Here is a 25,656-nt window from a genome sequence, read left to right on the forward strand (position 1 = left end):
TTGAGAGAAGATGAGGTTTAGCAGATTAAGATCCTTGAGTTCCCTTGTTTCATATGTCTTTCCTCTGGTGTAGTTTCATTCCAAAACCAAGAAAAGCATTATGCTTGGTTGTTTTTATATATTGCACTTTTTGGGGGACAATTCCATGGCGTTAATATATATTCAAAGATGTCTATGTGTTGTTTTATTTGTATAGTTATTTCCATAGGAATTTTTACTTATTTATTTTCAAGGTACTTACATTTGGGGTCACCGATCTAAGGCAGATTTAGAAGAAAGACTGCATTAATGTATCATGAGGGGAGAGACTAAAGATTTGATCATTGGATTTGATGTGTTATAAAGAACAGTTAGGACAAGTGAAAAAAAAATTGAAATATACACTGAAACTTTTAAAAAGTTTAAATCTGTAATGGGTAAATATTAAAAACTACTTTAATAGTAATTATTAATATTTCTTACAGTTACAATAGACCTGGCTAAATATAAGAAGTCCTGTGAGGCTTAGGTGGATTTGGTGTAATTGACCTGTGTTCTCACAGCAGCCTAAGCAGAACTGGCTGCTGGGTGTCCTGCTCCTGCCCTGTTCTTCCCTTCTCTCCCACCCCTGGCTGCGCAGCCCCATTCCTTTTGCTTAGGTGCTAGATTACTGTTTGTTAGCTTCTGGGAACCATTCATTTGTTTATGGAAGTGGAGAAGATGGCAAGAGTTAGTCTGTCGCTAGTTGAACATGCTGAAATAGCTCAGCTCAGCTGCACGGCCACATGAGTCCTCCAGCCAAGGGAAAGGGAGTAGTCAGGACTTTGTGGCTGGCACAGGCTGAGAGAGTTGGGATCCCAGCAGCAGTGAGACTGTCTTTGACTGATGTAGAACCGCAGCTTTTTCCATTTAGCATTTATATGATGAGTATAAACTGCTCGTTTGCCTGTCAGTTAAGTCTTCAATACTAAGGTTAAAAATAAGTCAATATGGTGAAGTTCTGGATGCACAAGCAATTTCTGACAGGGTACTGTATGTACTAGCTTTGTATCTGTTAACTTTCCATAGTAACTCGTACTGTGTGGCATGTGCAAGGAACACAGGGCACTTCACACAAAGTGGGCTAGTTGAGGTTTGCTGCAGTGGAACTGTGTATGCACAATTTCAGCCAGTAAAACTTTGGGCAAAGGTTGCTCCAGTCTCATTATAAATTCTGAATACAATGTATACGCTGGAATTTTATCACCTTTTCGGATACTAAAAGTTGTGGAGGATTTGGAAATAAATTTGAAAATAAATGTGTTTTCTTTCTCTCTGAACCAAACTTGCAAAAACATCTGGAAAGCACTTTGAACATGAGGAGGAAGTGGGAGTGAAAGTCAATCCTCTGTTTGTTGTTCATAGAGCTCATAGCTCTGTTGTTCTTAAGAGTTTTTCTTACTACTTAGAGTTAAAATACAAATAATAAAGGATAATTGTTTTGTCATAATTATTCAGTATTCTTTTAAATTTCAGCTGTCTTTGTGTCTACAGAAGATTGCAAATTGGTAATTACTGGTATGTTCTAGAGCAGCTGTTCCTAAATATAGAGCTTGACTTTTATGGATGTATTGGCTGACGTGGTTGGACCTTTATTATTGAAACATTTTCTGTTTAATCCATTATGGTGCTTTTGTGTTTGTACTCACAATACCATGAGAATGCACTCATTCTATTAAAAATGGTGTGCGTGGATAGGATTGCCCTCAACCTGTTCATCTTGTGGACCAATTATAGAGAATGTGTTTCTATCTTCTCTCTCTCCCTCGAGCTTGTAATAGTACATGGCATGCACATCCAAAGCTAAAGGGAAAAAAGCACTTCCAAATTTCTGGGAATGTTAGGAAAGCACTTTGGTTTTGATTCAAAATAAAGCAATCTTATTAAGATAAAATGAGGAGAAAAACATGCAGGTGAACAGGTAATGTCTGATTTCTCAGGGATGTGTCCTACATCGCAAACTGTGCTGAACCTCAGCATCCACATGTGGTCTCTCTTGCTGGTTGAGAGCCAGCAATATTCTGTGAGGAAAATAACCTGAATGGTAAATATCCTGCAAAGGCGGAGCACGGAGGAGCCGCGTGAGCACTGGTCAGCCAGCAGGCTGTAAGGAGCTGGGAACTGTCCAACTTGTAGCGCAGTGTTTCTGCCAGTGACATGATGGACTTCCTCTTTTGAACTTGTTCTGCTCAGCTCTCCATTCTGCCAAAACTCTTAGGAGCTTTGTATCTCTGAAATCTCCAGCTCTCTAAAGCTTGCTGTTAGGAGGAGTGATTGCTGGAAAAAGAGTGGCTGCTTAAGCTGTGCTTCCTCACACAACTAAAAATAGTTTCAGTTAGAGTTTTAATTACTGTTTGGTAGAAGGAGAATACAGTTTAAAAAACATAAATAATTTGTTTAAAAAATACACTGTTTTGCTTGAAGTGGGAAATATGCATTTACAAATATATCTGGGGAAATAAAATGAAGGTTACAACTGGCCTATTTTAGATTAAGCAAGATATTAATATTAGTCTTGTATGTGACCATGTACTAAATAAATAATTACTATCTTTTCAGTAGGAAATACTCGGGAAATAAAGTCCAGGAAGAGCCAAGGCAAAATAAACAAACATAGAAATGCAGCACTAATTTACTCTAAGGTGTTAGGTGTTATTTATTAAACTACCAGAAGTGTTACTCAGTGAGTAGCAATAGGGATAATTTTTATACCATGGAAACGTAATTTAAAGAACAGAGGATGTGAATTGTTCCAGCCTTTAAAAAGGGAACTGACTATGATCTGTCTTAACGAACTTCTTATGCTTTTATCCATATTTAGTTCCATGTTAAAATCATTTAAAATACTTTTGGTAAACCAGAAGAGTCTTTCTCTATTGCAGCAGCATGGTTAGTGTTGCTTAATGTACTTTTTACTTTTTGTGTGGCTGAGCATAACCGAGTTCCCAGTCAAATCTTTTTGTTGGAGACATAAAATGAGTAACTTCTGTAGTAACTGTGCATCGTTCTTAAAGAAACAAAAAACAAAACTTGTTCACTAAAGTGCCAATGAAAGGGATGACTCGATCCCTTTTTGTGGATAGGGTTATAGTACCACTTCCTATGAGTGGTACTCCTAAGAGTTGAGAGCTCTTCCCGCATAACCTTCCCTTTCACATCTCTTCCTTTTCTATTTTTTTTTTTAAGGAAACAAAATTATTGAACTTCCGAAGGAAAATCTAGATAGGTTTCCTCCCATAGAACTACTTGAATTCCAGATTTCTGTCTCTTTGAAGACATTGAATAGCCTTTAATAGCCTTAAAGATATTTATAGTATGATACTAATAAAAGCATTTTCCAGTGGTCTCCAAGTGTTTTGAACTTAACAAGATTTTCTGCAAAGCATATGCTAATGTTGTACCAAATCAAGTTTAAGTCACCAGTCGTTCTTAAACCAGCTTATAAAGGTCCACCTGAAAATATTCTGCTTACATAGCAATGAGGGCTTCTGATTGTGATTTACTTTGAGGGGTTGTAATACACCTGCTCAAACAAGTCCTTGCATAAAAATGTCAAGCTGCATACTCACTGTGTGTGTTAATTCTAAAAGTTTTTTGTGACAGTTTCACATGTAACTGATCACATTTAGAAATAAGAGATAATATAAGAAATAGAAGTAAAACTCACCATACTGGTAGCTATATTCCTGTTTGTTGACTGCATACAGGAAAGGAGGGAGTAGGCACTGAAGTAAATGTGGAATAGCTTCTCTCCTGGGAGGCCATTTGCTAGGTACTAATTACAGACTGGTTTAAAATATTTGCAATAAATCTTATTAATCATTAAAACCATGAGTATTCCTGTTGTTTCTGCAGATGCCTTACCCTGCTTTATATCTTGCTAAATTCTTAATACTGTCTTTTTGACAGCTTTTTTCACGTGATCACACATTGAGAAAGTGTTTGTATTGTGTTTGTTACCTTTCAGTTTCATTTCATGGGAAGGAGAGAGGTGAGGACACAGACATTAAAGAAATGCTATTCTCCAAATTGCAAGACTAGATTTTTATTGAATGGTTTGGGCTGTGAGTAAAGAACTGAACAAATAATTAAAATATAAGGTATTTTAAGCCTTGCTGTACTTTATTTTTATATGAATAGCCAGAAAGAGGACTCCCCATCAGGAAAAAGTCTTAAAAATCAAGTCCCATGTTTTTGTCTGAGATTGGAAAATACTGAACATGAAGAAAACTGCTCTTTTCCCATCACAGCTATCATGCTAAATTTTAAAGAATTTTAGTTTTAAGCTTGTTGTGATGTTAAATACTTTGTAGAATATCCATGTAGCACAGCATAGTTATGATGCAGAATCAGTGAGCTTTTGTTACGCTTGTGCATGCACACACACTCTCCTTGTCTTCAGACAGTGAAGATTGCTTAGAGCAAACATTACTTATAACTTTAAGGCAAAATTTTGAGCCTTTGATTGTTTTGTAGAATAAGTACATCCAGCTTTTTTTTTTTCCCTTCATGTAGGGCCTGTGTTACTCATCTTGGAACAAACAACTTTGTGTATTTCCAAGAAAAATACATCTGTGGATTTGGCTGTTGAGAATAATTTTTAAAAGCTCCAAAGCATTCCATAAGGGAGAGGGTAGAATCTCTCAAGTACTTTGTATGGAGCCTGCCTTGGAATGATAAATATGTTTTTCATGTTACAGTGGAGATGTACGAAAGAATAATAATTCAATATCTTTTTCAAGTTATATATTTGTAATACTATGAATCAGTGTGGAGATCAGTAACATTGATTTCAAGAATTGTCCTCTATCACTTCTGCTTTCATGTTCTGTGTACTTATGCATTGTGTCAAGAAGTAAAATTGAATTGGAAACTGGAAGATAGATGTTAAAATTATTTAAATACATGTTTTTCTTTGGAGAGTGTATTTCTCTTCATACCCCCAAAGTAAATAATTCCCTATATTAAAGAAGAAAAAATTTGTGTTGCATTGAATGTAATTTAATCTTACTAAGTATCTTGGGACATGGAATAAACCCCATATATTTCACAATTTTGGGGAAAGTGAAATCACCACCCTTGGGAGGTTGAGAGGTCCAACTTTATTTGCAAAGTGGTGTTTGTCTTTTCAGTAGTGCTCAGGGCTGTGGTCAGTACTTGGCCAATGCAAATAAAACCTCCTTGTCAGACACAGCCTACAAAATTACTTGGAATGTGCCGTGATGGAGGCAGTGAGAATAGGAAGTGGAGGAGGAGGACTTGGCTCCTTTAAGATTACATTCTGCCTGAATGCAATGCCTGATTTGTATGTATGTATTTGTTTTCCTGTTTGCTTATCTTGGCAATAGTATAGTCTGATAATGTAGTCTGATATGGAGTGGGGGAGAAGGAAGTATTTCTGTAGCTTTCATTACAGGAAGCTTTTTTCCCAAAGACAATTTGGTTGTGGTTTCTTTGTCCTGCTTGCCACCATCATTTCCAAAGGCTACTTATCAGATGTACGAATTTATTGGCATACTGGGTATACTATTCTCTCTTTTCATGACCTTGTTTGACCTCGGTGAAACAGGAAAACTTGAAAATATTTTTCTTTATGTAGCTCCTTAATCTGAATGAGAACAGTGGACAAAAGATGAACACTTGCTTGTTTGATCATCAGTTAAGCTGCTCTTATAAGGAGTCATTACCCTTTATTTTAACTGTTCATTGAAAGCAGCTTTTGAAAAGTGTTACCTTTCAGTGTAGGAAGGCTGCAAAGAGGAACGTTCATGAGAAATTATTTTTTTTTGCTTATGAATGTAAAGATTGGGAATACAAAATGAGCTGTCTGTTTTCTTTAATAAATGCAAAATATCCTTATTGTTTGTTATCAAAGCATAAAATAGAATCATTTATTTGAAGTCTTAATGGCTTTATCCTAGTGGCTAATAACTGAGTATGCTTTTAGCAGTTTGAAATCTGATGTTTGAACTGAGAATACCTTAAAATGTTAAAAAAAATTAATCTTCAGGTACCCCTTATTATTATAACAATAATATATGCATTAGAAGGCTTATGACTGCTGTGTAAGACTATTCCCATATACAGTTGTACAGTACTAGTCTCGTGCAAAGTTTTCTAACTAGTCTTTTAAAAATTTGCGTATTTACCAGTGTTCTCTGTAAAGATAATCCAGTATTTTATTTTTTTGTCAGGTTGCTAAAGTCTTTATTTCAATCTGCTGTTCTTAATGCAATTGGGTTTCATAGCATCTACTAGGAATTGTAATGTTTGGGGTTTTTTTTTCCTTGGTAGCTTCTCAATACCTCTTTTGTTTGGTGGTTTGTTTTTTTTTTGTTTTGGTGGTTTTTTTTTTTTTTTTTGGTTGGTTGGGGGGGTCTTTTGGTTGATTTTTGTGATGGTTTTGTCAGTTTGTTTTTTGTTTGTTTGGGTTTTTGTTTTGTTTTGAAAAGTGACTTGAGGTATGACTGCCTTCAAAGTTTCTGTAAAATTTAAGTTCCCTTTCTTAGATGCTTTAAGTGGGAGATTATTTGGTTTCAATTGTGTGAGCTTTCTTAAACTTGGTAGAAAGTCTTGATGTTGGACTTCGTATTTCTTGTAGACATCCTGATTGTTTATTCATGCAAATAATACTGTTTTGTGTACTGTGATACTCAAATGATTGATAGCCATCAGGTAAGGCTTATTTTTGTACATTTATTTGCATGTTGATATTGATGTAATAGTAAAGGAAAAGATCTCAGGCTTTTTTTTTTTTTGTCATTATTACATCGAAAACAGAGTACGATTTGGTCTCTTAAGTCATTGTCTCTCAAAATCAGAACCCCAAGCAACTTTCAGTGCAGCTGCGCTGTTGGCAGAAAAAGAGGTTTATTTCAGTTGCTGTTCTGACAGCTATTCCTGTCTGTCACAGCAATAAAATAGACATAGATCTAATTCTGACCTGGATCGGAGGAAGGGGATGCTTGTGCAGCCCCACAGCTGTAGCCACATTACAGAATACAGGACAGATCTGCTGTCTGACAGAGGGCAACAGCCTCCTGAGCTGCTTTCTCATCCTTACTCCGTCAGACACGTGGGGTGATCTGTAGGGCAAGAAGAGTATCTGGGTCCCTTCTGTAGCTATCTCAAACTCTCTGAGTGCAGGAGTGTCTCTCTCTCCCCCCCTTAGTAACATTCCCAGATAGAAGGCTTTCATGCTTCTTTATAATTAAAATATAGGGAAGAAATACTTCTCACAAAGAGGAGTCTGCTGTGATAATCTGACCCTAGGACAGAGCGATGGGGTGGCAGGCTGTACCCTGCAGCTTCATCACTGTAAAGCGGAAGGTGTGGCTCTACATCTTCTCACCTCTGCCCTGCGGGTTTTTTGGTTGATTGGTTTTTCTTCCTCTTCCTTTCTCTTCTAGCCAGACACCCTCTGAGAAATACATTGCTATTGCTTTATTTATTTGGTAGAACTCTAACTCTTGTTGGCTTAGTTATAGTCTTTTATGATAGGTAGTAGAGGTAATGTACATATCTACCTGTGTTGTATGTGTACTAATAAAAAGGGGGGAGGCATGACTCAGCTTGATCTCCTAATGCTTTATAAGGGCGTTTTCTTGCTCTGGTTTTCATTTCTATTTTTTATTTTTTCTTCTTTTAAGCTTAAAATAATTTTAAAAATATTTTTTAAAATACTTGATCTAGCAGATGCTGCAAGTGAACGATTTTCTCTGTCTGTAAACAAAAGGCGCACATGATTTTGTAGACTAAGATTCAAAGAAGTTTGCATACTTTTGTTTGGCCTTCTTTGATCCTCCATCTCTAAGTAAAAAAAAAAAAAAAAAGAGGGAGAGAAAAAAAAAAAAGAAAAAAAAAAGAGTCCAAAGGAATAGGGGCAAAAAGAAGAGAACAATTTTGCAGGGTAGTGGTTAAGAGGGTTTCCCTGCTCTCAGTGCTTCCCTTGTTCTGTAGAATTTAGTCATGGCTACATCTTTCAATGGACACTGAAAATTACATATTTTGGACATAGTATAAGGCTTCTGTATATTTTTTCTAATCTATTTTTTTCAAGAAATTGTGGCCAAATTTGGATATTTGAGCTAAGGTGGAACAGGTCAAATAGTTCAGAAGCAGAATGAATCTGGGGGATGTTGATGAAGAGTTTCAATGTTGTCTTTAAGTGTAGTTTACCTTATTTATGCTTCCATTTGTTTATTTTTTACAGCCTTTTAAGGGTATATTTTGATTAACCTTTATGAGTATTGTTGTCACACTAACCAAAGCCTCAAAGTGGAAAGTATTGTCACTTGACAACTTGATCCAACTTGACTTGGCCAAAGCATTACTTGGGTAGTGTCTTTTCACTGTGCTAAACTTTTATAGCTGTATCCCACATTGCTTGGCAAGCAGTGACCAAAACCTTGAAGTTTTATTGCTTCCTCTAGTGAAGTACACTGTGAATTCAGAAGGTCCATAAATTCTTCAAGAAATATTTTTATTGATCATTAGCCTAAACCACTTTAATTTAGATGGATATTTATTTGCTTAAGGGTTTTGAGGAGCAACATTGCACACTACTGTGGCATGAAGGATGGCTAATGGAGCTTGAATTCCAGTTCCCATTGAAAGGTTCTTCAGGCATGCATGGCTCTTTTTGTTTTGGTTTGGTTTGTTTTTTTTTCCCTTTCCTTCCCTGCACAAGATACCAGCTTTATTAACAAATTCAGCTTGTGGACTAGCCCTAAGAATTGATGAGAATAGTTTCAGCCGGGAGGCTGTTGTCTGTGGGCCCCTCTGTCTCCCTTTCCGGGATGACAGCCATGTGAGTAGTAAAAGAAGCAGGGAATTATAAAAGCACCAATGATAGTTTCATGACTAAAACATTTAGAAACTACCCTAGAATATGGATTACTTTCTTGTCCCTACAGTGGCAAATGAGCCATCAACCATACTTTGTAAAAGTGGTCTTAATTTTCCAGCCACTCTACATGTGGCCTTAGCCTTACTTGCAAAGGAATTAGAGATTCAGTGTTGTAACAGAAATAAATTACCCATCACTACAGGTGCTCAAATGGTCTAAAACTAGGTACTTTAAAATGAATTGCTGATGGTTTTGCAACTTAAATACTCAAGATTAGGATACTTTAGCGTAAAAAGTGCTCTCTACAGTTCCCCATTTACAATAAACCCTTTATAGAGATATTTGTGGAGATTTTACTGTAAGTGTTAATGAATTTCTCATGCTGTTGTGATGAGCATGGCAGATAAAGTCAGCAGAAAGTTAATAATTCACAAAAGGTTTTTAGTGATGTGCAATAAATAAGGCACAGGATAATCAATTGATGAGGAGAGGAGAAGAAAAAATACCGATTAACTGTTAAGATTTTGTTTTAACCTGAGTAAGATAGAGTCCTGGTTAAAATGTTATGTGGTGATGTAGTTAAAGGTTATTTTCTAATGCATGTATGTAAGCAGGTTAATTATGACTGCACATGGAACACTGCTTGTGATACCGCCCAACTTCAGTGTTTTACACAGTAGACAATATTGTGCTGTTTTCTACTTTTAACTTCCTAGATTTAAATCAATTACCTTTAGGGATTACTTTTTAATGTCAATTATATAGTAATCTTCTCAAGGCTGGAATTACCTTCACTTTGCTCTTTTCTTTCTGTAGCATAGATTTCTCCATTTCAGTCAAAAATAAATCTGCTGGTGCCAGTATCCTTAATTACATTGGCTAATCAATAAAGCAGTTGTGGTGGGCACTTTTCCAGTGGTTATTGTTTGCTGACAGCATTTCTTTGTGGCTTGGGAATCAGCTTCAACTTCAGGTCTTTCTTCTCCAATCATTACTAGTTCCATTAGTGCTCTCTGATTTCTCCCTTGTCATAGCTTACACCTGATGTTTGCCTTCCTTGATTCCTCATTCCAGAGTTGCTTAGCTCCAGCTCAAGAGTCTTGTCAGGGTGTGGTGGTGTTCTCTCCTGGTGTTCTCTACCTTCATGTTAGTTCTCTACCAGCAACGGTGGATGAATTGAGAGTACTGGGGAAAGATGCCCTATTTTTGGCTCTGACTGGCACTATAGCATTAAATGTGGGTAGTGAAAGCAAATTGTGGAGCATGCTTTGTGTGGACAGATGCATAGAGATAATTTATCTGTGTACTTGTTGAGCTAATATACACATGGAAAGTTTTCAAAAGCCTATTGCTTGTTTGCATTTGGGTAGATTTGCACAAGAGCAATAGTAAAAGGTACAAACGAATACTAAGGCCCCCTGTCACATTTCAGTTACCAATTTGCATGTATGAGGTACTACTTAGAATTATTTTAAAGGTATTTTCCTCTAACCTTGTTTTGGAAATACTGAGTTGTTTCTTCTGAAGCTTCCTCAAATAGACTAGGCAATTCTATGAGAAGGTAAACTTAATTTTAGCAAAAACTTTAGTAGCTAGAAGCAGGAACTTATAAGGCAAATAATGGGCAACACAGGGCTTGCAACTTGGTAAATACTGTGTCTCAGCTTGCTGCAGATTTGTTTTTTTTTTTTAATGTGTTTTAAAAATATTTGTAAATAAAATTTGTTGCACAGTAATATGCTAATTGTGTACCATTAAAATTATACTATTTTCAGTCTTTAAGCATAGCTTTTAGTTTCTCTGTAGGAATGTAGACTGTAGATTGCTCGAATGTGAGATTATGAAGGATTTTTGCTTACAATAACATTACTGTATCAAAACTATAATCTTGGCAGCGTTTTTCTAGGCATACTTGAAATTGGTTACACCCATCTTTTGGCTGCATAACGCAGGGCTTTTAGGACTGAATTATATTTACAGGGATAATGCAGCCAATTTCCTATTGTTGCATCATCTGTTTCAAATGACTTATTACCCATGTGTTCATTCTTATTGCATTTTGAAATTCATAGTTCTTCACCATCAAATGCTATTTCTTCTGCAGACAAGGAAGTATTTTGGACTTGCAATAGATGTCTCAGCAACTGACTTCAAGGTGTCTAGATTGAGGTATTGCTTTGAATTATCAAGTCTTAATGATGAAATGTTTACTAGTTTCTTTAAAGATTACAGTACAATACTGCCATATTGGGAAAGACAAATAAACCGAAGTGCTTCAATAAAGCATTTACAATTCATTTTTCTAGGGTAGAAATAATAATATTTTTGGTAAGTATTTAGTCTAAAAAGTGTGGTCTGTAATGGAGTAAGATGGGTCCATCTGGTCCAGTGTCCTGTTCCGTATTAACAAAGACTAGGTAAGGTAGAGAGTTTATTAAGTAGGACGATAGTAAGGGAAACCTCACTAGAGCATGGTCCCATCTCTTGAAATGCACATTGCATGCGGTTTCTGCGCTATAAGTGGGTTCATTGTATTTAACAGGCGTGATAATTTTTCTTTCATGAATACTTATTGCTTTTTGAACCTAGTGTAACCTTCTAGTATCCATAACATTTCATTGCAAGAATAATCATGACCTAAATTTACCCTGTGTTAAGAGCCACTTCTTCTGATGATTTTGCCCCTGTTAGACAGTAATTTAATTGAACAATCTTTCATGCGTATGTTGTTCAGAATACTACAGCCAGAGTGCTTAACACAGCAGTGTATTAAAAATACTGTTAACTTTCATGAAGTTTTTGGGGTGCAATGTAATTGTTCATAAACTGCAGTTTATATGAAATTTCTAGTGCATATTTTTGTTCTGATATTAAGTAACTGTTGCTACTGTATCCTGTTTTCAGCCGGTTTTTCTATGCAGAATTTCAGCATAGCTTTGATCAAAGGCATTGGTTTATTCTAAAGAATACTTGAAAATAAAATATGTATCTAGGTTGATGATTTGTCACAGTTGAGACAGCACTGTTTGGAAAGAACAACGTTATTAAGTTCGATAGAAATGGTGATGGGCTTTTAACTACAAATGTGCTGCCAAGCTGTGTAGCAATGACTGTTCTGTATAATACATTTTTAAAAATTATTTCAGATAGCTTAATTTAATCTGTTTGTTGTCAGGCTTTGTCATTTGTGGGAGGTTTGGGGTTTTGGATTTTTTCCTAGCTCTAGTTGTTGACCTACTTGTCTGATTTGTAAATAAAAATAGCTTTTCTCCTTTATTGACAGCCTACCTATGTAAACTAAAACATAAAATTTGACTAGGAATCTTTTCTAAAAGTCTATATCCTCTTTGAGTTTTTCATAAGAATTTCCAATTAGAGCAGGATGGCCAAATGGTCTAAATCATGTTATGATAAGCAGATGGGAGTTTTAAAAGGCAGTAAAATGTAAACTGAATGAGGGTATTTGATATTGAACAGTATGCTTGGTGTAAAACATTCATTTAATTTACTAGCTGGAACCTAGGCTGGCCATTTTTGATACTTCCTTTTCCTTTCTTAAAAGGAATGGAAAAATGTCATTTGATTGACCCAATTTATCTTCTAGTTTTAAACTAGATTAAATAAAAATATAAATGTTAATTTCCTTCAAAGGTGCTGAATAAGCTCTTTTAACTCTCAAAATGTTTATCTGGTAACTAGATCATTTGAATTTGATTTCAGCAAGTTATTTGTAGATGTAATTGTAATCTTCGTATTTTCTATGAATAAAGTATAATAGAGATGCTGTGTCACTTCTAATGAGTTAGGGAACATTAAGTGGACATAGGTTTCATTGCAAGAATGTTTTGTGGTACAGCTGTGGAAAGATAATCCTATTGTAGGTATCACTGTATAAGACACTGTTATCACTATATTTAACAGTGTTGCAATACATATTTACTTTTCTAAGTAAACATTTAACACATTAAATCTTTTTCTAATTTAATCCATTTTAATTACATTAATTTTTTTAAACTGGATTGATAGCTCTGTGGGTTCATTTTAGCACTTGTCATGGTATCTGCTTCTTACTTACTGTTTCGTAAATGTCTATTTTATTGTTTTCAGATGTAGTTTTTACGTAACTCAGTCCTCTTCATAAGCTTTCATGATATGCAGTGTCTGTCCTTGATTGTAGTTTATCTAATTGGGCAGTGCTGGCGTTGTTTTGCTCAGAGCTTACATGTTAGTCTTGATATTGAGAACTTTGCTATATTCTTCTTGTGCAGATTATGCTCAAGTCCACTACAGGCTTATGTCTTCTTACAGTACATTTGCTACCCTTGCATAATTTCACTAAATGACATATAAATAAAAGAGAAGAGAAATGTGAGCTATTTGGTACTAGGAGGAAGCAGACTGGTTGCTTTTTATTTTCTTTAGCTTCTCTTTTAGTGAATACAGAGTGGTAACGAATGAATTAAATTATTGTTTTAGCTTGCTTTTTCTTAAAAAGAGGTTTGAAATACAACGTAAAGGCTTTTCCAAGTATCAACCATTGAATTACTGTGGAGAGTGCTTTTAATCCTACTTTTGTCCAGTTTCAAGTAGACCATATTACGTGAAGAAGTTGTCCATAAAAGATTTTATCTAGTTTCCAAGTCTTATTTTCTTTTGTATTTTATGACATTTTAAGTAGCTATGGGTTGTTTTTTTTCTGCCTAAGTATGTAGTAAATCATGTTGTTTATTGGAAAATTAAGATAAACTTTTGTAGGAATACTGCTTTTGGTTTTCTTGCCTATAAATAATTTCTAAATGATTATTCTTGCTCTGATTTTTTTTACAGTTCTAAATGTACAGTGTTAAATTTCAAAAATATAAGTTTTATTGAGAAAAATCTACAGTTAAATAAGAAGCAAAACTTCCTTTACCTTAAACTTTCACTTGGTGCTGTACAGACCTGAGCTTAAAACCAAATGAAGTAGTTTTCTTTTGCAGGGAAATGCAATGACACATGCAAGTTACTTGCTGTATTTTGTGAAGGTTTGCCATGTTGTTTATGAGTTGTAATAGTGAAGCATTAATGTAGCAATTACCTTGATAATAAGTGGTCAAATGTTAAAAGCTTCTTGACAATTTGACGCGCAACTTTGGCATTAACTAGCTGCTCTTCATTTTGAAGAAGCTTACCTCAGATTAAATTTGCCTAGCTACATGAAGCAAAGCCTCAGACTATGTAGTTCTGGAGCCTGTCACTTCCTGTGATTGCTGGATTCAGTACATGCTATTGAGAATGCCGAATTTTCAGAGGCTTTATGTATTCTGCTCACAGTGTTTGCTGAGCAGGAACTGTAGCTAAAAATAACTAAAATGAATTTCTCTGTCTCTCTTTCTTTCTTGCTGCAGGATGACGTAGCTTTGCCAAGGATTTATCAACTAAGCAGAAAATGAGCTTAACATCCTGGTTTTTGGTGAGCAGTGGAGGCACCCGCCATAGGCTGCCACGAGAAATGATTTTTGTTGGAAGAGATGACTGTGAGCTGATGTTACAGGTAATTTCATCAACTTTCCATGTGCAGCTGCTCAAATTGTGAACTTAATGCACCAGTTTTATTTTCCTTTTGGAAATTAAATTCCCAGATATTGGGGGAGCGTTTTTTAATTATTATTACTATTTTGTGTTCATAGAAAAAGTTACTTTAGATGTATTGCCATTGATCATACAGTTACTGTCAAAGTACAGAGGATCACATGTTCTTCATATAAATCACATATAGAATGCAAGAATAGGAGATAAAATAAATTTTGTAATATGATCAATAAAGTATGTAGACTGTGCTCCATAAAATGTGATAATGCTAAGTGCACTGAATGCTGTTTTGAAAAGAGCTTTCTTTTTTCTGCAGTGTGTAATCTAATTTAGTCACATGATTTGATGTAACTATCTTCATATCCTGGTCTCGTACAAAGGCAAATGAAATGAGTAGGGAAGAGCATTTCTCTGTCTCTGAGGAAGTTGAATGACTCAGCGATGGTTTCAGTGGAACTGTAAAAATAGAAGTCTTAGTCAAAATAGTTTGATATTTCAGTGGCTTCCTCAACTTTGAGAATCAGTGTGCAGAGCTCTTAGGGATGTGTAACTGTGTTGTCACGTAGCCATATTGCATGTACTTTCCCTTACCAAAGCTGTAGTCCTCTGAGCTGCTTCTTTTACTATATGTATTTTTGAATGGTTAATGGCAATATTTTGGGAATTTAGAATCAGAGTCACAGAATCATAGAACAGTCTGGGTTGGAAGGGACCTTTAAAGGTCATCTAGTCCAACCCCACTGCAAGGAGCAGGGACATCTCCAACCAGATCAGGTTGCTCAGAGCCCCGTCCAACCTGGCCTTGAATGTTTCCAGGGATGGGGCATCTACCACCTCTTTGGGCAACCTGTTCCAGTGTTCTACCACCCTCATTGTAAAAAATCTTTTCCTTGTGTCCGGTCTGAATCTACCTCCTTCTATTTTAAAACCATTGCCCCTTGTTCTATCACAACAGGCCCTACTAATGAGTTTCTGCCCTTCTTTCTTATAAGCCCCCTTTAGGTACTGGAGGGCTGCTATAAGGTCTCCCTGGAGTCTTCTCTTCTTCGGGCTGAACAGCCCCAACTCTCTCAGCTTTTCTTCATAGTGGAGGTGCTTCAGCCCTTTGATCTTCATGGCCCTCCTCTGGACTAGCTCCAGCAAGTCCACATCCTTCTTATGTTGGGGGCTCCAGAGCTGGACACCGCACTCCAGGTGGGGTCTTACGAGAGTGGAGCAGAGGGGGAGAATACCTCCCTCGACCTGCTGGCCATACTCCTCTTGATGCAGCCCAGGATGTGGTTGGCTGCCTGGGCTGTGAGGGCGCATTGCCTGATCATGTTGAGCTTCTCATTCACCAGTACCCCCAAGTCCTTCTCCTCAGGGCTGCTCTTGATCCACTCTCTGTGTAGCCTTCAATTTCTTCTTGAATTCTTGTCCTTGTTAATTGCAGAGCTCTTAGGAAGATTGAACTTCAAAACTAATACTATCAACCCGTTCTACCATTCAATAAAATATTTTATTTTGGATTTTTTTTTTATTCCCAAGAGTTGTGTATGTAGACATTAGTGGCCAAATTAGAATCTCACTTGCAAATGAAGTGCCTGTTACTCAGAATGAAGTATCTCTAGTAAACTAGACATTTGGCTCTCAACCTCAGAAGGCATCCAGAGGTTTTACTGGTGATGGAAATACTTTCTCCTGTAAGAAATTAATTTCTTAATTAATTTCTCTTTAAAGACAGGAAGTATGATGCCTTGGTAATTTATGAGGGAAGTATTAAAGAAACGCCAAGTAAAACAACAAACACACACAAAAAAAACCCCAACACCCAAAACAAAAAAAAATAAACAAACCCCACACACTGTTGGTTCCTGTCCGGAAGATTATAATCCAAAAACGTTTATATTTTACTGCTAGCTTGTTGCAATAGGTTGTTGTCTCTGAATAAGGGAGTCTTTTCTTCCTTCTCTCCCCTATGCCATCTCGTGTTTGTGGTTGATTAGCTTTTAGAGTGCAGCTGAATACTCAAGCATTTATTATTTTGTGTTACAAAACTTTGGTCATCATCACTTTCAAAAGTAGCTGCCTCTTTGATTAATACTGTGAATAGACTCCAGACACTTACAGATGTTGTTTGTTGTGCGTTGACTTCAAAGGTAGTAAAAGGAATCAAGAGGCCTGGTGATTTTCAAGAATATTCTCTTCAGCCTGCTGTTATGTTAGGTCTACATGCCAGCATAACTAACACCACATACTGCTGGAGAGGGAGGAACCCACCAAAAGAGAAGCTAATAATGTGTTCTTGTTCTGTATGTATAGCTCTTTGTGTAGGGCCTTCCTTTCCACTCATGACATCTTGGTTGTTCTCTAACTGCAAAGCATGTGGACAATGCATGATAAAGAAAGCAGAATTTAATGCTTTTATTCACAATCTCTTGACAGAAAACATGTTATAAAAGCCTTATTAAAAAGCATTTCAGCTCTGTTGCATGCTTGCTAGAACTAGACCTCAGATCTGTACCTAACCACTGTTCTTCTAGGAAGAACATGTTCTTCATGTCTGGGAATACAGATTTGCTTTAAATGTATTATTTTGTAAGTGCGCTCAAACATAGTGTGCAGTCTTTGTATTTAGTTAGCTGCTCCAATGTATCACTCTGCTTGTGGATAAATACCACATTTTTCCCCTTTTTTCACCATTATATTTAGAAAGGTTTTTGAATCTTGGTGGGGAAATCATCTCAAAGGTAAAAAAATTACATTATTCATAGTATCAAATTTTTCCAAAGAAGAATACTCCTATTTTCTGTATTCTGAAAGCTTTCTTAGTAGTCTAGTTTGGATGAAAGAGTTTTTGTCTAAAATAATGCCATTTACAAATTTATTTTAACTGAGGGTGAGGTTTTCTTCTTTATATTCATAAAGCTCTTAACACAGTTATTCTATGATTTTTGTTATGTCTGTGGTCATCTGTAACTCTTTCTACTAGGTCTGGCTGAGTTGGAGTGAATTTTCTTTGTAGAAGTCCTTATGATACGATGTCTTGGATTTGTGACCAAAACAGTCTTGATAACACACCAGAATTTTAGCTGTTGCTGAACAGTGCGTGCAGAGTTTCAAGGCATTCTGTTTTTCTCACTCTGCTCCTCATACACACGTGTGACTAAGGGGGTGCAGAAGAAGTTGAGAGGGAACACAGCCAGGACAGCTGACCCAAACTGACTAAAGGGGTATTCCATACTGTATAATGTCATGCTCGGCAATAAAAACTGAGGGAGGAGGCTTTGGGGAAGGTAACCACTGCTCAAAGACTGGCTGGGCATTGATCTGCTTATGGGAGGTGGTGAGTGATTGCCTTTGCATCACTTGATTTGTTTTATTTCTTCTTTCTTCCTCTTTCCTTCGCTGATTAAACTATCTTTAACTTGACCCTTAAGTTTTCTTGCTTTTGCTCTTCCTGTTCTACCCCCTGTCCTGCTCCCTGGGAGTGAGTGAGTGAGAGAGCATCTTTGTGGTACTTAGCTGCCAACCAGGGCACCACAGTCTTACAAAAAGTAATTTTGGTAGTACTTAAATTTGAATGGAAGGCTGTAATAACAAATCAGAAGGAAGAATATAATTTGAAAGATTTGCACAATCTTTGCACCTGTCAAGATCGTCTGCAATTAATAAAAATGTGCCCAATTATATACAAGTTACACAAGTAATCTGAGCCTGAGAAGAACCTTAAAGTTCTGCAGAATTTCATGTGTTTTTCTAAAAGCCACAGACTCGAGTAATCATTCTTACCATTTCAGAAGATGTGACAAAATATCATGAAGCATTAAGGATCTTTTGGTGTCCTTTCAATTTTAACTTATTTTTTAATAGGAAGTAGCACATAATGATAATAAAATAATTGATTACTAATACTACTAATGTATATGAATAACATAACTGAAAGAAGTTCAGAATTTTTTTTCCCATAACCTGTATAAAGATAAAGTAGTTATTGTGCTTGTATTCCTGCATCACTTGAGTGTGGAAAAGTGTAATCTTTTCTTGATATTGTAGGCTCAGCAGAATATTTGATTTTACTTAGATAGCTTGTTTTCACTTGAAGAAAGGTTACTTAGTAGAAAATGAACTATATCGGTATGTTGCTCTTTATCTACCATTAAGAACTCCATAACTGAGGTAGCATACTAGTGCAGCTTTTATTGGCATGGACCTTGTGGCGCATTCGTCTGTCTTCCTTAATTCTCCCCCTCCCCCTTTATGTCCTGACTCCCTCTACTACGCCCCTCAAGACTGCAGAGCAAATTGGCTCAAATGAAAAGTTGAAAAATAACATGGTAAGTATAAGCGGAAAAGGACTGATTTCACTTCTTTGAGGAGAAAGCGAAGCAGTCAAAAGATGCATGGAAAGGAAGAATAAGGAAGTAAATTGAAAAGAAGGAAAGAAAGTAATAGTAGCAAGTTTGAGAAATGGAGAAGGAAGATGATAAACGTGGGATTCTGAGAAGAGAAAGCAGTTCCTCAGGGAGTCGTGATTGCATGTTCTGATACTTTGAACTGGCTAACGCGCTGATAACCTGGGACTCCTAGACCTGACAGACTGCAGGTGCTGGTACAGAAATAAGCACAGAAGTCTTGAGCAGAAGTTTACCATTCTCAGTGCTGTATGGTCCTGAACAATGAGTTGAGTTGCAAGGATAGAAGATGCAAACATAAAACTGGAAAGAATGCCGTTGTAAGAAATTTGGTGTTATGCTGTCACATCAGGACGCTGCACTAGCAGAATTACCAACAAACAGACTGAGATCCGGCATGCACGGTTGGGGAAGGTGAGCTATGGGCACCATCTGGTTGAGAGCTCTTCTAGATGTCAAGGTGCTGACCACATGAATGTGTGAAGGAAGTATCCATCCAGCTCCACCTCTTCCTTGCTTGCAGTCAGCATCTTAGGCTGCAAACACTTGGCCATGGGCAAGTGCTAAAAGAGGGACTTAGCTGTTACGGAGGTGGTATTCTCAGAGGAAATAGTAAAAAGGATTCTTCCTGATCTATGAGTTGACATTTGGATGTGAAATAAAGAATTAATTGAATAAATAAAGTGCTTAAGAAAGGACTGATAAAGAGAGACTGAACTGATGGGGATAGAAATTCAGGAAGCACTTGGATATTTAGAGGAGGCTACAGCTGATTTGTTTAGGAAATTGAGACCGAGGAGAAACAATTTGAATGCTTGTATACTATGGAAAGTATCCCCAGCAAGATAATGGAAAATTTACTGATGCATGACAGGAAACAATGTGTTTCAGAGAGAACAACAATACCACAGAATCGTATTAATGTTCTGAAAGATGCATGTAGTTAAGGGGAGAGAGAGAAATAAAGGTGAAGTTGATATTAGATTAAACATCAGTGATACTATGGTGAACTGAAAAAAAAAAATCTTTGAATATGATATGGCTGGACCTAACTTATAATCACATTTGGGGAAATATTAAGAAAATAATTCTTTTGAATTAATTTTAGGATTCTGCTATGAGCACCTGGGGCCAGAGTTGGGTATGGTTAGAGACTGAGTTTTTTCATATGTGGGGCTGACTTTTTAATATAATTTGAATAAATGTGCTATGTAGGCAGAAAATAATCATGCTACTTTAAGAAATAGCCATTAATGCTATCTTGATCTGTTTTTGCAATACCTTCTTTTATATAATTTTTTAAATATATTTTAGTCACGAAGTGTGGACAAGCAACATGCTGTACTTAACTATGATGCCTCTACGGATGAACACTTGGTGAAGGATTTAGGCAGCTTGAATGGGGTAAGTTAACATCAGAAGTTGAAAGCTCCCAGTAGTCTTTTGTATATTTGTTTGTTTGAGCAAGGAGCATGACTTAACAATTGTACGTTAATATCTTTTTAATGCAAGATTGGAAATGGGGGAACTTTCAAAAGGAAAATGTAGTTTTTGTGAGGATTTTCCACTGCACATTATTTAAAGGACCGCAGTTCTGTTAATACGAGGGCTTTGGCAGTAGGAAAAAAGTCAAAAGAAAAAAAAAAAAAAACAGAAAACCAATTCTTTGTGAACTGTTTGTGCACACTAGTTATTGCTGTTATTTTATAAACTTTAAATGTTTGACTGTGTCATGAATGTGTACAGAATAAAATTGTGAGTTCATCTGTGATTGCTTATTTGAATTAATACTTAGAAGGCTACTGGGAGTGAATAGCTTCGTCAAATGTTTTAAAAAAAATAGAAGATAAAGAGGAAATCTCAAGTTACTGCCTGTTAGCATTGATTTAGGTTTTAGTGTTTGGCCTTGAGGTGCATTTCAAAATAAAAACCCTGTTAGTCTGTCTTTATTAGCTTTTCTGTATTTCAAGGTAACTAACTCAGCCTTCCAAAGAGTCAGAATCTCAACTCTGTATGAAACTGGTGTGACTTGAAGGGTTTATAGCCTTTGAATAGTTGTAGACACAAGAACTTTGCTCCTTAAATATTTAATATACCTCTATTTTGAAAGTCAGTGCACAGTTTCAAGGCTGTGATCAAAAATGGGTTCAGCACACAGTCATTTTTGCTGAGCTATTTGATTTTATTCCCTAATTCTGTTACTTATGTAGTCATAGAATCATAGAATGGTTAGAGTTGGAAGGGACCTTCTAAGGTCATCTAGTCCAACCCCCCTGCAAGGAGCAGGGACATCCCCAGCCAGATCAGGTTGCTCAGAGCCTCATCCAACCTGGCCTTGAATGTTTCCAGGGATGGGGCACCCACCACCTCTCTGGGCAACCTGTTCCAGTGTTCTACAACCCTCATTGTAAAAAATTTTTTCCTAATATCCAATCTAAATCTACCCCCCTCTATTTTAAAACCATTGCCCCTCGTCCTGTCACAACAGGCCCTACTGAACAGCCTCTCTCCATCTTTCTTGTAGGCCCCTTTGAGGTACTGGAAGACCGCTATAAGGTCTCCCCAGAGCCTCCTCTTCTCCAGGCTGAACAGCCCCAACTCTCTCAGCCTGTCCTCATAGGAGAGGTGCTCCAGCCCTCTGATCATCTTCGTGGCCCTCCTCTGGACCTTCTCCAGCTGGTCCATGTCCTTCTGTCGTAGTTCAGCCCCAATCGGGACCAGACTACGCAGTCTCTCTCTCACTCCCCCCACCCTCCAAGAGAATAGGGAGAAATAATATAAGGAAAAACAGCTCAAGGTTTGAGATAAGGACAGGGAGAAATCCTTAAAGTTACTGTTATGGTCAAAACAGGCTTGACTTGGGGAAAACTATTCATTTATTACTACAAACGGCAGGAGAATGAGACAGAGAACAAGATAACCTCCATCCACCCCTCCCTCTTCCCGAGCTTAACATTATCTCTACTACCTTCCCTGCCCTGAGTGGCACAGGGGAGAAGAGGGAATGGTGGTTGCTCACACGTTGTTTTACGCCGCTGCTTCATGGTCGGGGGAAGAACTCCTCACATTCCTCCCCTGCTCCGTTGTGGGGTCCCACCCCTACGCCACAGTCCTTCCTGAAACTGCTCTGGCTTGGGTCATCTCTTCCACAGGGTGCAGTCTCTCCAGAACAGCTGTCCCAGCAGGCCCTCCCCCAGCCACAGCCGCCTTCAGGCATCCACCTCCCCCGGTATGGGGTCCTTCACGGGCTCCAAGTGGATCTCTGCTCCTCCATGGACCTCCATGGGCTGCAGGAGGACAACCTGCTCCACCATGGTCGTCACCACAGGCTGCAGGGGAATCTTGGCCAACATTACTCCTCCCCCTCCTTCTGAATTGACCTTGGTGTCTGCAGCCGTTCCTCTCACAAGAAAAGTTCTTCACAACAGGCTGGCAGACGCCTCTCAAAATCTCTTCACATCATCTAGCTCATCTCCTCTCCACTTCTTGCAGCCAGGCTGGGCCCAGTCGGCCGCCTGGCGAGAGGCCAGAGGGTGAGGCCTGCGCCTCCCCCTCTGCACCTCTGCCCCCGCTCAGCTTCTTCACGTCTTCTCTCCTTTTTTTTTCTGTTTTCCCCTTCTTAAATACATTATCACAGAGGTGTTATCATGGAACATTCTGCTACCAATCGGCTTGGCCTTGGCCAGCAGCAGGTCCACCTAGGCCCACCTGAGTCCACTGAACAAAGGGGAGTGACTTCTATCAGCTTCTTACAGAAGCTACCACCTTAGGCCGCCCCCCCCCCCCCCCCTAAACAAAATCACAACCCCTTCTTATGTTGGGGGCTCCAGAACTGGACACAGTACTCCAGGTAGGGTCTCACCAGGGCAGAGTAGAGGGGCAGAATCACCTCCTTCAGCCTGCTGGCCACGCTGCTCTTGATGCAGCCCAGGATGTGGTTGGCCTTCAGGCTGCAAGGGCGCACTGCTGGCTCATGTTGAGCTTCTCATCCACCAGCACTCCCAAGTTCTTCTCCTCAGGGATCTTGATCCATTCTCCACCCAGCCTGTATTTGTGCCTGGGATTGCCACGACCCAGGTGCAGGACCTTGCACTTGGCCTGGTTGAACTTCATGAGGTTGGCACGGGCCCACCTCTCCAGCCTGTCAAGGTCCCTCTGGATGGCATCCCTCCCTTCCAGCATGTCGATGGCACCACACAGCTTGGTGTCATCGGTGAACTTGCTGAGGGTGCACTCTATCCCACTGTCCATGTCACTGACAAAGATGTTGAACAGGGATGGGCCCAACACAGACCCCTGAGGGATGCCGCTCATGACCGGGCATGTCAATAGGCGTACCTTCATGTTTTCATTGCCTTGTCACAAAACTTTAATTAAAATATGTGTTAAAAGGCCTTCATTCAACTGTTTTCTTTGCCTCTGATAAAGACCTTTCAGATATTTGCTTCACTTGATCTGATTCATTCTCAAGTTTGAGTTGTCAGTTGCTGTATAGCTGTTTATTCAGAGATATCAAAGGAACTCTTTCTTCCCACACTTTTGGGGCTGGGAATATTAAATTTTAGGAGTTCAGTCCTTGCTCTTTGTCTTCACCATGCTTCCCTTACTGTCTCTTCCCAGCTGTGCTTTTCTTGCATGCCTCTACCTACCTGGTTTCAGGTTGAAAGAGGAAACGCCTGCTTTTGTAACATGATACTTAATTGTGTGACAGAACAATATATGCAGTGCCTCTGTACCATGCAGTGAACTGCTAACTAGGCAATGATTCTTTTAGTCTAGTGACTATTTCCACTGAGAAAACTACCTCCTGAACAGCCACGTTCCTCTTTTAGTGCTTCATCAACTTCTACCTGTTCTAATTTTGCTTGCTTCATCAAGAGAAAATATTTATTTTGGGTATCCCCAGTTAGTCCCATTTCTTTGTAGAACAGATATATACTTTTCTTAGTGTATATAGGACTGCTCCATTCCCAATGTAATGCACTTTAACCACTCGAGATAATTCAGAGTTTAAGGGGAGATGGCTAGTAGCAATACATAGGGCTTTTGTTTTGAGTTTTATGAGTTTCAAATAATTTCTTGAGATGAAATGTAATTGCACCTGATGCCATAATACCTGGATGTTGTTATCCATATGGTTGATTCACAGTTAGTTCAGTGAAAAGATGACAGCAGTCTTTGTTCTGGACTTCATGCATCTATTTGAAAATAAAGCAAAAGTCAATTTCAATCAGATTTGCATGATGTAAAGTTTTATTTCTAATAATCCATTATGACTCCTCCTGGTCATTCCTGCTTAACTTCTGTTTTATACAAAGGGAAGAAATGGGAAGAAAATGTGTACAGTTGCCAAGATACAATCTGTTATTTCACCAGTATCAACAGAATTCAACTGTATTTTCTTCTTTGACTTATGACCACAAAAACATACCAGAGAAATTGTCCAACATCCATGGCCCTGTTAAGTAACATTCTTCTCAGGGATATTTATAGGATAGTGAAGTCATTTCACACTGATATTTTAAGACTGAATTGTGTAATGCTCAGCAAACTTTGTGAAGGCTTAAAGAGAGTTGACTCTCGCTATTTGAAGAATAAAGCTTTGGAAATCATGTGAATAGATAAAAATGTGTATAGAGTGATTTAAAGGGGAAAAAGGATTCCTTATTTACATAGTAACTAGCTTTTTCAAGCTAGCTTTGTCTTGCATCCCAAAGCCTGTGGGTGGGATTTTAAAACTCAGGCAAAGCAACTGAGGCTTGAATGTTGTATGCTATCAGTTCAGTCATAAGGCTGTCTGTAGACTGCACACACTGCCTTCAGGCTTCTTTGTGTTGAGTATACTGCATGCGCATGAATTTTGTAACTCTGATCTGCAAAGAAGAATGCATATGTACATGTATACATAGAGGTCTCCAAGGCAGCCTAAATTTTGTTGATTCCCTAAGATTCAGACTGCCTTGAAGATATTCTTCACGTGGGCTTTTGCTCTGGAATTTCACAATCTTTAAGTGGAATAAATATACATTACACACTACTCAAAATGTCATGCTTACAAACCAGTAAATAGATGTACCTTTAATTCTTATTTCTCCTGGAAGGTATTTTCTATGAAGTAGGTAAGCAATTTTTTAAAATAATGAAATAAACCTTATTTTCATTTAGAAAAAGAAAATAAAACAGAAGATCCCTTTACTGTTTTGGGAGAGGACATTGTTTCTGTCTTTCCAGACTTCATTTAATAGTACATTTAGATGAGCAACGCAAGCACTCAAAGATTCAGATTCTTGGCTTACTTAAGTATTCAAGGGGAGATGGGGGGATGTGCCTCTGACTTTAAGGTGCTTAAAATATGGCATATTTCAGCTGCTGCATTCCTTAGAAACATGCACATGTTGTTGTAGAATTCTAAAGTTAGAAGTAGAATGATCCTGTGGGGTTGCGATATTCTCAGTCCCCAAAACTGGCAGAAAACAGTAGTAAATATGTTTCAGAAGGGCACCCTTATTTAGTCTCCTATCTGTGGTATTAACATGTAGTTGTTATGAAAAGAAAACTGAGCAAGAAGTTGTAAATTTTTTAAGGTATGGGAAAATATACAACTGATAAATAATTTATAAAATGGTGCAACAGTCTTATACCAGCTGATCCATAAATATTTTATTTGCCTTGAATTTGCCCTAAATTAAGGCTTCATTTTATATTTTAAAAGCAGGTGAAGGAAGTAACACCAAGGAACAAGAGACTTTTCACATGTACTTGATTAATCATGTTTCTTAGAAGGAAGGTCCTGCAGTTCAGAAAGGGGAGGAAAAATACCAAGAA

The 25,656-nt window shown here is 37.8% G+C and overlaps 1 protein-coding gene across 7 annotated transcripts in view; it reads left to right on the forward strand.

Moving 5' to 3' along the window:
* The window catches only part of CEP170 (centrosomal protein 170), a 106,695-nt gene that overhangs the window by 8,923 nt on the left and 72,116 nt on the right, over positions 1–25,656 (forward strand). For all 7 annotated transcript variants that reach the window (XM_086743953.1, XM_086743954.1, XM_086743955.1 and 4 more), the window contains exons 2-3: positions 14,254–14,399; positions 20,146–20,235. In XM_086743953.1, coding sequence (XP_086600079.1) covers positions 14,295–14,399; positions 20,146–20,235 — 195 coding nt within the window. In that variant the 5' untranslated portion in view covers positions 14,254–14,294. The remainder of the gene's footprint in view (positions 1–14,253; positions 14,400–20,145; positions 20,236–25,656) is intronic.

The sequence above is a fragment of the Chlamydotis macqueenii genome, chromosome 3 (genome assembly GCF_036417535.1).
Source record: "Chlamydotis macqueenii isolate bChlMac1 chromosome 3, bChlMac1.mat, whole genome shotgun sequence".
Lineage (NCBI taxonomy): Eukaryota > Metazoa > Chordata > Aves > Otidiformes > Otididae > Chlamydotis > Chlamydotis macqueenii.